This window comes from Pristiophorus japonicus, chromosome X (assembly GCF_044704955.1).
Source record: "Pristiophorus japonicus isolate sPriJap1 chromosome X, sPriJap1.hap1, whole genome shotgun sequence".
NCBI lineage: Eukaryota > Metazoa > Chordata > Chondrichthyes > Pristiophoridae > Pristiophorus > Pristiophorus japonicus.
In genome coordinates this window covers 20,657,466-20,671,965 of record NC_092010.1, presented here as the reverse complement: position 1 = coordinate 20,671,965, position 14,500 = coordinate 20,657,466, and the positions used below count along the sequence as shown (strand labels likewise).

The 14,500-nt window shown below is 47.8% G+C and overlaps 1 protein-coding gene across 1 annotated transcript in view; it reads left to right on the top strand.

The window, feature by feature from the left end:
- Positions 1–14,500, top strand: part of slc26a10 (solute carrier family 26 member 10) — a 129,324-nt gene that overhangs the window by 68,696 nt on the left and 46,128 nt on the right. Inside the window, exons 7-10 of the mRNA XM_070869296.1 lie at positions 865–1,012; positions 3,640–3,753; positions 10,771–10,848; positions 14,302–14,397. Of these exons, the coding sequence (XP_070725397.1) occupies positions 865–1,012; positions 3,640–3,753; positions 10,771–10,848; positions 14,302–14,397 (436 nt within the window). The remainder of the gene's footprint in view (positions 1–864; positions 1,013–3,639; positions 3,754–10,770; positions 10,849–14,301; positions 14,398–14,500) is intronic.

Sequence of the window (14,500 nt, the reverse complement as noted above, 5' to 3'; positions counted from 1 at the left end):
AAATTGGGGTTACCCACCCCGAGAGGAAGTGGAGCGACATGACGAGAATTACTTTTACCAGTTGTTGTGATCTGGAACGCACTCCCTGAAAGGGTGGTGGAAGCAGATTCAATAACTGCGGGAATTTTCCAGCGCTGCAAGAAAATCCGTGTAACGCTGGCGGTAGCACAGGGCCCTCCCCTTCCGTTAAAGGGAAGGGCATGCTGTCGACTCTGCATCGGGGAGAAGGGGCCGCCACTTCTCCACCGGAGAGCGGGGCTGTCATGGGGTGCCGTGGGGTGCCCGTGGCTGCAGCCCAGCGCAGAAGCGGATTGTTGGACCCCGTGAGCTGTACAAGGCAAGGCCGCGACCGGTGGGGTGGGCCATTTTTCAAAATGTCGCCGCCACACCGCCCCTTTACTTTTCGCCCCGCGGGCGGAGTGTGGCCCGGTTTGCCACCCGCGAAGCTGGCGCGGGTATTGCCAGCGGCGGCCTCACGGGGCGCCCCCGAACGTTCGCTCCGGGGCAGAAGCAGGTCGATGCGCGCGGCGATGGCGGAAATCCCCGGGCGAGAAGTCGTTTGCGCCCCATTGGCGCCCCCCCCCGAGGGCGATAAAGGGAGGCGCAAATGGCACAAATTTCTCCCTCCCTCGTCTTTGAATATCAGTCTGAAGCGGGGGCGGAGGGGGGGAGGGCGATTGGAAATATCTTTGCAGCCATTAACTTGAGTGAGTTCCGTCCAGCTTTTGACACCAGCATCCGAACTTAAAGGGGACAGCAACAAAAGTTAAACTGCTGTCCTTTCATCTTCTCTATCAGTTGTCATTTGTCTTGATCTATCTCAGAAGGTAATGAAGTAACCCATTCTCTACATTTTCTTCTCAGATTCCCAACCCCACAGTTGCCAGCCTTGGGGAGCATCCCGAACATAGTTGGCGACACAATTGCAATCACCTTTGTTGGCTACGCAGTGTCTGTCTCACTGGCTATGATCTATGCAGACAAGCACAGATACAAGATTGACCCCAACCAGGTCGGTAACTTCAAATTGCAGACTGTCCCGTGAAAGGTTATTGGAGTATTTCTGTTGCACAAACCCTAGTTAGTAGCTGTGAGTGGACAGGCCCGAAGAAAAAGGAACGTTCTCTCAGCGCTGAGGAGGTTGTAAACCACAGTATAGAAAATTCATGAAACCCCTCTAATTTTCTCCTCTCCTGATGATACTGGCTCATGATGGAGAAAGCTTCTTTAAGTGTGAGCTGGGTTAGTGACTGTCAGCAGGTTATCTCCCCATCAGGGTCTCAGCGGGGAGCCCCAATTTAGTCCTCACCTAAGGTCCACGTGTATATTTTCCAGCAGTAGTCTCTAGGCAGTAAACAAGACCCCCTGACTGGTGCTTCCCCTCTGGAGTATAGTGGCACTGGGGCCAGTTGTGGTGAAGCTAATGCCACCCTGGCTGAGATCAGCATAGACCAGGGATCCAACTAAATCTGTCTGGCTTAACTCCACGGGACATGGGAGGGCAGTATCATCACCAATTGAACCACTGGGATAGTCAAGTGCTGATGACATTTGAAGTGCATTCTAGTGCATTGGACTTACACAGGATTATATCGGATATACGGAACAGGAACAGGCCATTCAGCCCAACCAGTCCATGCTGGCGTTTATGCTCCACTCGAGCCTCCTCCCGTCTTTCCTCATCTAACTCTATCAGCATAACTCTCTATTCCCTTCTCCCTCATATACTAGTCTAGCCTCCCCTTAAATGCATCGATACTATTCACTTCAACCACTCCCTGTGGCAGCGAGTTCCACATTCTCACCACTCTCTGGGTAAAGAAGTTTCTTCTGAATTCCCTGTTTGATTTCTTGGTGACTATCTTATATTGATGGCCTCTAGTTATGCTCTTCCCCCACGAGTGGAAACACTCTCTCTGTATCCACTCTATCAAAACTTTTCATAATTGTAAAGACCTCTGTGAGGTCACCCCTCAGCCTTCTCTTTTCAAGAGAACAGAGACCCAGCCTGTTCATCCTTTCCTGATATGTATACCCTCACATTTCTGGTATCATCCTTGTAAATCTTCTCTGTGTCCTCTCCTTTTTATAACATGGCGACCAGAACTGTACGCAGTGCTCCAAGTGTGGTCCAACCAACTCTTCAACCTTCCGAGTTCGCTTGTCCAATGATTCCCACAGCGGTTAGTTAATACGTTGTCGGCTAATTACCCTTCCTATTGGCTTTTGCTGCAGCCTCTGGATGGATATTATCAGCAGATTCAGTATTTTCTTTCTACCCCATAACCGGACCTGCTGTGAGTGCAAGTCATACGCTTGGAGCTTTGCACTCATCCCTAATTCGGAGCTGAATGACTACAGGCCAGGACTAGTATTGCTGGGTACATATCCATTGCTCTCCTCCACGCCTCTGTTACAGGAGTCGGAGAAGGCCATTCAGCCCCTCGAGCCTGTTCCACCATTTAATGAGATCATGGCTGGTCTGTATCTTAACTCCATTTACCTGCCTTTGATCCATGTCCTGTGATACTGCGTTCAGTTCTGGGCACTGCCCCTGAGGAAGGTTATATTGGTCTTGGAGAGGGCACAGTGCAGATTCACCAGAGTGATACCGGGGTACAAGGGTTGAATTATGAGGACAGGTTGTATAGACTGGGTTTGTATTCCCTCGAGTATAGAAGATTAAGGGGTGATCTAATTGAGGTGTTTAAGATGATGAAAGGATATGATGGGGTAGATCGAGAAAAACTATTTCCTCTGGTGGGGGGAGACCAGAACAAGGGGGCGTAACCTTAAAATTAGAGCCAGGCTATTCAGGGGTGATGTCAGGAAGCACTTCTTCACATAAAGGGTCGTGGGAATCTGGAACTCTCTCCCCCAAAAAGCTGTCGAGGCTGGGGGTCAATTGAAAATCTCAAAACTGAGATCGATAGATTTTTGTTGGGCGAGGGCATTAAGGGTTACGGAACCAAGGCGTGTCAGTGGAGTTAAGATACAGATCAGCCCTGATCTCATTGAATGGCGGAGCAGGCTCGAGGGGCCGAATGGCCTCCTCCTGTTCTGATGTTCCGAAACCCTTCCTTGCCCCACAAAAAGCAATTGAGCCCAGTCTCCAATATGTTCATTGGCCCATCACCTTTGGGCTGCATTGTGCTCAGCTGGCAAACGTAAAAATGGGGGCGAATTTCCTCGCAGCACGCCGCCGGCACAACGCGGGCGGAGGCTCGGCGCAGAAGCCCGTTGCCACGGGCGGACAGGGTTTCCACCGAACTGCCACTGAAGTTGCGGCTGCTGAGCATCAGAAGCCCAGAGTGAGTCCGTCTCTGACGTTGAACACCAGTCAGGGCCGTTTCTGTGCGAAAAGTGAAAGGCCCTGTGGTGGTAATGCTCCCACAATGGCGTTGCGGGGTGGGGCAGGGGGAGGGGAAAGAGACTCCCGGGATGCTTCTAGTCTTTGCGAAGAGAAACTTTTCTTTTTATGTGTTGTGGTGCAATCCTGTGTGTGTTTTCTATATTCCACCCCCCAGCGCCCGCCTTGAATTCAGTTGTGACAACTGACATTTTACAGAAAAGTACAGATTATATTTCCCTCCTCGGCCTGCACATCTCTGATAACTTACTTCTGTCACCGTCTCTTAGGAACTGTTGGCTCACGGAATTTCCAACACCATCTCCTCTCTTTTCACCTGTTTCCCAAGCTCAGCTTCACTGGCTACAAGTAATATCCTGGAGAGTGCCGGCAGCTCCACACAGGTAAGGATATCGCTGAAGGAACCACGCAGGAGTGCCGCACGCGGTGTTCTGTTGGATTGCTCAGCTGTGCCGTGAGACGCCACTGTTTAGAGCTTCAACGTCATCAAAGGACCACAGAAATTTACAGCACGGAAGGAGGCCATTTCGGCCCATCGTGTCCGCGCCGGCCGACCAAGAGGCCATCCAGCCCAATCCCACTTTCCAGCTCTAGGTCCGTAGCCCTGTAGGTTACGGCACTTCAAGTGCACATCTAAGTGTTTTTTAAATGTGGTGAGGGTTTCTGCCTCTACCACCCTTTCAGTCAGCGAGTTCCTGACCCCCACCACCCTCTGGGTGAAGGCATTTCCCCTCAAATCCCCTCTAAACCTCCCCCCAATTATTTTAAATCTGTGCCCCCTGGTTGCTGACCCCTCTGCTAAGGGGAATGGGGTCCTCCCTATCCACTCTATCTCGGCCCCTCAAATTTTATACACCTCAATTCGGTCACAGCCTCAGCCTCCTCTGACCCCAGCCTATCCAATCTTTCCTCACAGCTAAAACTCTCTAGTCCAGGCAACATCCTCGTAAATCTCCCCTGCACCCTCTCTGGTTCAGGGAATAGAGAAAGCATCCACAAATTTAAGAGGAATTTCACGGGTCCCCTGGAATGTTAGGATGTGAGTTCATAACCTTCATTCAACCTTTATAAAACACTGGTCCGGCCTTAGCTGGAGTACTGTGCCCAATTCTGGACACCGCCCTTTCGGGAGGATCTCAAGGCCTTGGAGAGGGAGCAGAAAAGATTTACTTGAATGGTTCCAGGGATGAGGGACTTCAGTTCTGTGGAGAGACAGGAGAAGCTGGGGTTGTTCTCCTCACAACAGATGTGATAGAGGTGTTCAAAATGATGGGGGTTTTGATAGAGTACACAAGGAGAAATGGTTTCCAGTGGCAGAAGGGTCAAGAACCAGAGGGCACAGATTTAAGGTAATTGTCAGAAGAACCAGAAGCGAAACTAAGCGAAACTAAAAATCATGGTTTAAAAACTAGTATTAAAACACTCTACCTAAACGCATGCAGCATTCGAAATAAAGTAAACGAGTTGACGGCACAAATCATTACAAATGGGTATGATTTGGTGGCCATTACAGAAACATGGTTGCAGGGTGGCCAAGACTGGAAATTAAACATATAGGGGTATCTGACAATTCGGAAAGATAGACAAGAAGGGAAAGGAGGTGGGGTAGCTCTGTTAATAAAGGATGATATCAGGGCAGTTGTGAGAGACGATATTGGCTCGAATGAACAAAATGTTGAATCATTGTGGATGGAGATTAGAGATAGTAAGGGGAAAAAGTCACTGGTGGGTGTAGTTTATAGGCCCCCAAATAATAACTTCATAGTGGGGAGGGCAATAATCAAGGGAATAACGGAGGCATGTGAAAAAGGAACGGCAGTAATCATGGGGGATTTTAACCTACATATCGATTGGTCAAATCAAATCGCACGGGGTAGCCTGGAGGAGGAATTCATAGAATGCATACGGGATTGTTTCTTAGAACAGTATGTTACAGAACCTATAAGGGAGCAAGCTATCTTAGATCTGGTCCTGTGTAATGAGACAGGAATAATAAACGATCTCCAAGTAAAAGATCCTCTCGGAATGAGTGATCACAGTATGGTTGAATTTGTAATACAGATTGAGGATGAGGAAGTAGTGTCTCAAACGAGCATACTATGCTTAAACAAAGGGGACTACAATGGGATGAGGGCAGAGTTGGCTAAAGTAGACTGGGAACACAGACTAAACGGTGGCACAATTGAGGAACAGTGGAGGACTTTTAAGGAGCTCTTTCATAGTGCTCAACAAAAATATATTCCAGTGAAAAAGAAGGGCGGCAAGAGAAGGGATAACAAGCCGTGGATAACCAAGGAAATAAAGGAGAGTATCAAATTAAAAACCAATGCGTATAAGGTGGCCAAGGTTAGTGGGAAAATAGAAGATTGGGAAAATTTTAAACGACAGCAAAGAATGACTAAGAAAGCAATAAAGAAAGGAAAGATAGATTACGAAGGTAAACTTGCGCAAAACATAAAAACGGATAGTAAAAGCTTTTACAGTTATATAAAACGGAAAAGAGTGACTAAAGTAAATGTTGGTCCCTTAGAAGATGAGAAGGGGGATTTAATAATGGGAAATGTGGAAATGGCTGAGACCTTAAACAATTATTTTGCTTCGGTCTTCACAGTGGAAGACACAAAAACCAAGCCAAAAATTGCTGGTCACAGGAATGTGGGAAGGGAGACAATCACTATCACTCGGGGGGTAGTGCTGGACATGCTAATGGGACTCAAGGTAGACAAGTCCCCTGGTCCTGATGAAATGCATCCCAGGGTATTAAAAGAGATGGCAGAAGTTATAGCAGATGCATTAGTTATAATCTACCAAAATTCTCTGGACTCTGGGGAGGTACCAGCAGATTGGAAAGCAGCTAATGTAACGCCTCTGTTTAAAAAAGGGGCAGACAAAAGGCAGGTAACTATAGGCCAGTTAGTTTAACATCTGTAGTGGAGAAAATGCTTGAAGCTATCATTAAGGAAGAAATAGCGGGACATCTAGATAGGAATAGTGCAATCAAGCAGACGCAGCATGGATTCATGAAGGGGAAATCATGTTTAACTAATTTACTGGAATTCTTTGAGGATATAACGAGCATGGTGGATAGAGGTGTACCGATGGGTGTGGTGTATTTAGATTTTCAAAAGGCATTCGATAAGGTGCCACACAAAAGGTTACTGCATAAGATAAAGGTACGCGGAGTCAGAGGAAATGTATTAGCATGGATAGAGAATTGGCTGGCGAACAGAAAGCAGAGAGTCGGGATAAATGGGTCCTTTTTGGGTTGGAAATCGATGGTTAGTGGTGTGCCACAGGGATCGGTGCTGGGACCACAACTGTTTACAATATACATAGCTGACCTGGAAGAGGGGACAGAGTGTAGTGTAACACAATTTGCAGATGACACAAAGATTAGCGGGAAAGCGGGTTGTGTAGAGGACACAGAAAGGCTGCAAAGAGATTTAGATAGGTTCAGCGAATGGGCTAAGGTTTGGCAGATGGAATACAATGTCGGAAAGTGTGAGGTCATCCACCTTGGGAAAAAAAACAGTAAAAGGGAATATTATTTGAATGGGGAGAAATTACAACATGCTGAGGTGCAGAGGGACCTGGGGGTCCTTGTGCATGAAACTCTTTTTGGAGTTTATCTGCAAAAACAAAAGACATTAAACCGTGCCACCCTACCTGGGTGACACACCAGACATTTACAAGGCCCTTTTTTCCTTTTTTTTTGTGTTTTTCTTTTTTTCTTTTTTTTTTTTGGGCACTAAATCACAATTTTTCCCCAGTGCCCCCTATAAAAGGGAAGGGGGACACTAAAAGCACCGGCAATTAAAACAAATTAAACTTTAAAACGTAAAATCAAATTAAAATTTGGTTGCCGGGCGTGATGATGCACTCCAGTCCCTCCGGTGCCCACCTCTCGCGGAAGGCCGCGAGCGTACCGGTGGACACCGCGTGCTCCATCTCTGAGGACACCCTGGACTGGATGTAAGAGCGGAAGAGAGGCAGGCAGTCAGGTTGAACGATCCTTGTGCATGAATCCCAAAAAGTTATTTTGCAGGTGCAGCAGGCAATCAGGAAGGCGAATGGAATGTTGGCCTTCATTGCGAGAGGGATGGAGTACAAAAGCAGGGAGGTCCTGCTGCAACTGTATAGGGTATTGGTGAGGCTGCACCTGGAGTACTGCGTGCAGTTTTGGTCACCTTACTTAAGGAAGGATATATTAGCTTTGGAGGGGGTACAGAGACGATTCACTAGGCTGATTCCGGAGATGAGGGGATTACCTTATGATGATAGATTGAGTAGATTGGGTCTTTACTCGTTGGAGTTCAGAAGGATGAGGGGTGATCTTATAGAAACATTTAAAATAATGAAAGGGATCGACAAGATAGAGGCAGAGAGGTTGTTTCCACTGGTCGGGGAGACTAGAACTAGGGGGCACAGCCTCAAAATACGGAGGAGCCAATTTAAAACCGAGTTGAGAAGGAATTTCTTCTCCCAGAGGGTTGTGAATCTGTGGAATTCTCTGCCCAAGGAAGCAGTTGAGGCTATCTCATTGAATGTATTCAAGTCACAGATAGATAGATTTTTAACCAATAAGGGAATTAAGGGTTACGGGGAGCAGGCAGGTAAGTGGAGCTGAGTCCACGGCCAGATCAGCCATGATCTTGTTAAATGGCGGAGCAGGCTCGAGGGGCTCGATGGCCTAATCCTGTTCCTAATTCTTATGTTCTTATGAAATGAGAAGAATTATTTTTATGCAGCGAGTTGTTGTGATCGGGAACGCGCTGCCTGAAAGGGCGGGAGCAGATTCAATAGTGACATTCAAAATGGAATTGGATAAATACTCGAAGGGGAAACATTACAGGGCTATGGGGAAAGAGCAGGGAGTGGGACTTATTGGATAGCTCTACAAAAGAGCTGGCACAGGCATGATGGGCCGAATGGCCTCCTTCTGTGCCGCAGCATTCTATGATTCTCTGTCGGTGACTCCATGGTGAGTTGGCGATCTCAGCTGTGGTATCCTGGGGAGGTGGCAAATGGATAGCACGCATTGAAGAAGACATTGACCTTCAGGCAGATGACCTGTTGCGTGTTAGATGAGGACAGGGGTTGGGGAGAAATATAAATAACACAAGAAGAATAATGGGTCAAATTAATAACCTGGTGACCACTACGCTGCAATGGTAGATTCCCAAGTTAAGATCTGAAGGGATTGGATGAAACGACTGGTTATTGATTGTTAGTTCACTATTGGAACCCAGATTGAAATGGGCGGGAAAGTCCCGTCTCTCCTTTGGTAGTAAGGAACGACAACAACTTACATTTATATAGCGCCTTTTTACACAGCAAAACATCCCAAGGTGCTTCACAGGATTGCCATCAGACAAAATTTGACATCAAGCCACAGAAGTAGATATCAGGACAGACGACCAAAAGCTTGGTCAAAGAGGGAGGTTTTACGGAGCATCTTGAAGGAGGAGACAGAGGTAGGATCCTACCCGAGATGTATTTGTGCAGTCTCAATCAGGTTCCTCTTCGATTGTGGGCCACTGCTCCTAATGTAGCACTTACACAGGTCACAAGGCTGGCTGGTGTCAGAAATGGAACTGCCACAGGCGTTCAATAACAGTGAGGTTGGGATTAGGATATGCCACTGGGGTCACAGTCACACCTGGACCGGGACTGCCTGATCCTGATGTTGGGTAGCTGGGAAATAGGAAAGCATTCCATTCCCCTCCACTACTGTAATGTATGCACCTGTGAGTATGCTCACAGGTTTGCCTGTAATTTCTGCGGTCTGGAAGAGTCCGTGTTCTATGTGTATGTTGAGTGTGCGAGGTTGCAGCCCCTCTTCCAATATCTGAAGGAGCTGCTCCTGAAATTCTGGTTGCACTTCAGTCCCACACTCCTGATCTTTGGGCACCCTGTGCGGAGGGGAGTGGGTAGGTCCGAGGGCCTCCTCGTAGGACTGCTCCTGGGCACGGCCAAGGGGGCCATCAGCCGGTCCAGGCAGCAGGCGGTCAAGGGGGTCGTTCAGCCTGACTGCCTGCCTCTCTTCCGCGGTTACATGCGAGCCAGGGTGTCCCTGGAGATGGAGCACGCGGTGTCCACCGGCCTTCCGCGAGAGGTGGGCGCCGGAGGGACTGGAGTGCATCATCACCCCCGGCAACCAAATTATAATTTAAACCACAATATCTAAAGTTTAATTTGTCTAGGTTTGTCAGTTTTAGTGCCCCCCCACCCCCCCTTTTAGCCAGGGGGCACTTGTATAATTTGTGTTTTTGGTGCCTTCAGGAAAAAAAAAACCCAAAAAACAAAAACAAGGGAGCACTCGATTGAAAGATTTTGGAGTGTCCCCCCGCTCCCCCCCCCCCTTTAACCAGGGGGCACTTGATTATTGGTTACACAAAATAGTTATAGAGCTGTTGAGTTGGCAGTGGCTTAGCCAGTCACATGATGTTCACAAGACTCAATAAAACCCCAGCCAGTTGGGTTCGGGGGATCCACGATGGGGCAGGTGGTTGTGAGCCTGGTGGATGAACTGATAATGTGCAGTGTGATTGTTAAACCTTTGCTAATAAACCAACTAGTTCTTAATAGCAATGTGTTGCTATGAATTCTTAAGCAAAGAACCCATGAAGCTAATACATTACAGCATGCAACCTTCATCTTTATAAGCACAGAGATTCAGCAAGGAAAATAAATCCCAGCCTCACCTGACGCTCATGAAAGAGTTACCTGAGAGGCTCCAATTCTGTTGGATTGACCGAGGGCTACCATCAAGAGTATGTGTGGCGATACTTATGAATTAGACTATCGCACTTTTCTACCAAAGGCAGTAATGTGGAGGGCATTAACTTGGGGGTGGGGATGAATGAAATAGGGACAATGTTGGAAGAAAATAAAATCTGGGTAAAAAGAAAGACTTGCATTTATATAGCACCTTTCACAGCCTCAGGATGTCCCAAAACACTTTACAGCCAATGAAGTACTTCTGAAGTGTAGTCACTGTTGTAATGCAGGAAACACGGCAGCAAATTTGCGCACAGCAAGCTCCCGCAAACAGCAACGTGATAATGACCAGATCATCTATTTTAATGATAATTCAGGGATAAATATTGGCCAGGACATCGGGGAGAACTCCCCTGCTCCTCTTCAAAATAGTGCCGTGGGATCTTTTACACCCACCTGAGGGAGCAGACGGGGCCTTGGTTTAACGTCTCATCCGAAAGATGGCACCTCCGACAGTGCAGCACTCCCTCATTGGGAGCATCAACCTAGATTTTGAGCTTATGTTTCTTGAACCCACAACCTTCTGACCCAGAGATGAGCGTGCTACCCATTGAGATACTAAGATACATGGTAGTTGTCATGAATTGTGCTTAATTCACTTGTTCATTTTTATTTTGTAGCTTGCTGGCTTCTTTACCTGTCTGGTAGTCTTGGTAGTGCTCCTTTGGATTGGTCCACTGTTTTATTTCCTGCCCAAGGTGAGCATAATAATCAAATCGAAACTGCTCCGACCACACTGTCTCAAAATGCATTGCATTTATTTGTCAGTGTGATTTACTCACAATCAGACACGTATTCTCAGCCTCCGGCTGTGCTGTTGTGGAGAATTCTACCTGTAATAGTGGAGTTTAGTCACCACTGGAGATGGGAGAAAATGCCATTTCCTTTCTGCAATGCATTTCGGGAAGAATTACATCGAGTGATCCTAAAGTGTGCAAGTTCAGGGCGCCCCTTACAGGGCCAATGACAGACCCGGGGTGGCGACTCACGAAACCAGGAATTCTTTCTCCCCCGCCCCCCCTGCTGACAGCCTCGTCACCATCAATTCGACAGCCCCCGTTAGACAGGTGTGTGAGAGACAGTTCTCCGCTTAATATTCATTTGACTGAGATAGGGAACTCACTAGTCTGGATTTACCTCTGAACTGCTGCCCACTTAAGGGCAGTAAACAGGGGAAAATGTGTTCTTAAGGGTTGCCACCGCAAATTGGATATAAAAACGTGCTCCTGAATTCTCCTCCCAAACCACCCCCGCCCCCACCCCCCTCCCTCCCCTCTATTTTCCCTTCAAGGCCAACCACAAGCCCCTGCCACCACATTTAAATGGGGGTCAAGAGAGCAGGGTTAACCCCTCCACCGCATTCCACTCCATTTTTGCCCCCACCCTTCCCCTAAATAATTACCGCCACTACATCAGTGGCGGTATGAGTTGCTGCCAGGTATCTCTGAGGTAGGCTCGCCAACTGAGCTCCGACATATTACTGGAGCTTTCATCACATAACCTTCCCTCCATACAACCGCCCCGTCCGGTCAAACAGCCTTTTCTTCCATCTCTAATATTTTTAGAGCAAAAGTGTCCAAGGAAAATGAAAAAAAACACACAATCTTTTTGACTGCCGCTATGATTGTTCTCCTGGCTCGCTCGTAGCAGTGTCCTGCAGGTAAGTCTTCAATTCCTGCTGTAATGTATTTGCTCCATGGGTTCTTTGCTTAAGAATCCATAGCAACACATTGCTGTTAAAAACGAGTTGGTTTATTAGCAAAGGTTTAACAATCACACTACACATTATCAGTTCATCCACCAGGCTCACAACCGCCTGCCTCATCGTGGATCCCCTGGACCCGATAGGCTGGGGTTTTATTGAGTCTTGTGAACATCACGTGACTGGCTAAGTCACTCACAACGCAACAGCTCTACAGTATTTAGGGGAGAACATAAAATCAAGTACATTTTGGCAAGGACACTGCATATGAACATAAGAAATAGGAGCAGGAGTAGGCCTTACGGCCCCTCGAGCCTACTCCGCCATTTAATACGATCATGGCTGATCCGATCATGGACTCAGCTCCACTTCCCTGCCCACTCCCCATAACCCCTCATCCCCTTATCGGTTAAGAAACTGTCTATTTCTGTCTTAAATATATTCAATGACCCAGCTTCCACAGCTCTCTGAGGCAGCGAATTCCACAGATTTACAACCCTCTGAGAGAAGAAATTCCTCCTCATCTCAGTTTTAAATGGGTGGCCCCTTATTCTAAGATGATGCCCTCTAGTTCTAGTCTCCCCTATCAGTGGAAACATCCTCTCTGTATCCACCTTGTCAAGCCCCATCATAATCTGATACGTTTCGATAAGATCACCTCTCATTCTTCTGAATTCCAATGAGTAGAGGCCAAACCTACTCAACCTTTCTTCATAAGTCAACCCTCCCATCTCCGGAATCAACCTAGTGAACCTTCTCTAAACTGCCTCCAAAGCAAGTATATCCTTTCTTAAATATGGAAAGCAAAACTGCAAGCAATATTCCAGGTGTGGCCTCACCAATACCCTGTATAGCTGTAGCAAGACATTCCTGCTTTTATACTCCATCCCCTTTGCAATAAAGGCCAAAATACCATTGGCCTTCCTGATCACATGCTGTACCTACATACTATCCTTTTGTGTTTCATGCACAAGTACCCCGAGATCCCGCTGTACTGCAGCACTTTGCAATCATTCGCCATTTAAATAATAACTTGCTCTTTGATTTGTTTTCTGCCAAAGTGCATGACCTGACACTTTCCAACATTATACTCCATCTGCCAAATTTTTGCCCACTCACTTAGCCTGTCTATGTCCTTTTGCAGGTTTTTTGTGTCCTCCTCACACATTGCTTTTCCTCCCATCTTTGTATCGTCAGCAAACTTGGCTACGTTAAACTCAGTCCCTTCATCCAAGTCGTTCATATAGATTGTAAATAGTTAAGGTCCCAGCACTGATCCCTGCGGCACCCCACTAGTTACTGTTTGCCAACCAGAAAATTACCCATTTATCCAGACTATCTGTTTACTAGAACCCACAAATTACCAATTTAAACTTTAACAAAACTTGAATCAAAATAAAATTTGGTTGCCGGGGGTGACGATGCACTCCAGTCCCTCCGGTGCCCACCTCTCGCGGAAGGCCGCGAGCGTACCGGTGGACACCGCGTGCTCCATCTCCAGGGACACCCTGGCTCGGATGTAACCGCGGAAGAGAGGCAGGCAGTCAGGCTGAATGACCCCCTCGACCGCCCGCTGCCTGGACCGGCTGATGGCACCCTCGGCCGTGCCCAGGAGCAGTCCTACGAGGAGGCCCTCGGACCTACCCGCTCCCCTCCGCACAGGGTGCCCAAAGATCAGGAGTGTGGGACTGAAATGCAGCCAGAATCTGAGGAGCAGCCCCTTCAAATATTGGAAGAGGGGCTGCAACCTACAAACCTGTGAGCATGCTCACAGGTGCACACATTACACCTGGAGACTGCAGAGCAATCCAGGATGGTTGGCGACCCTAACCCGGAGGTGGATCTCATTGAGCACGCGGTGTCCACCGGTACGCTCGCGGCCTTCCGCGAGAGGTGGGCGCCAGAGAGACTGGAGTTCATCATCACCCCCGGCAACGAAATTTTAATTTGCTGTTTTGTTGAGGAGGCTATTGGGTGTGCTGCAACTGAAGGTTGGTGCTTCTTTTCCTCCCACATGTGACGGAATTGGAGGGGGGCTTAAGGTAGCTTGTTTAATCCCTCTTTCTGGAGAGTCAAGAACATCTGCGTTCCCTCCCCCCCCGCCCTCCCCTTGCAGCCCACTGGGGCTGGGCACAGGCTCAGATATGCCACTGGTTGGTGTCGTCACAGATATGCGCAGCGGAGTCTCAGAGGAGCAAGCCGGAATGGCAACATGTCCTCCGGAGAGGACCGAGACCCGCACAGATTTCCAGTGCTCCAGCCTTGGCCTGGAGGAGGTACGTGGAGATGAAAGAGAAGTTGAGGGCCAATACAAATTGAGTCAAGCGGGGAAGGGGAGGAAATGAATGTGTCTTTATCTGTGGACATTTCGTTCAAATGGTAAGCATCATTTTCTGGAGTGAGCAATGTAGATCAGAGGTAATATTAATAAAATAACTTCTCTTCGCAGGCAGTCCTGGCCTGTATTAACGTCACCAGCCTGCGCCAGATGTTTCTCCAGTTTCAGGAGCTTCCAGAGCTTTGGAGAGTCAGCAAGATGGACTTTGTAAGTTGTTCAAACTAGCCTGCATTGTATGGTATTGTGTAACTTATTTGCTTCAAGGGTTCTTTGCTTAAGAATTCATAGCAACACATTGCTATTAAGAACT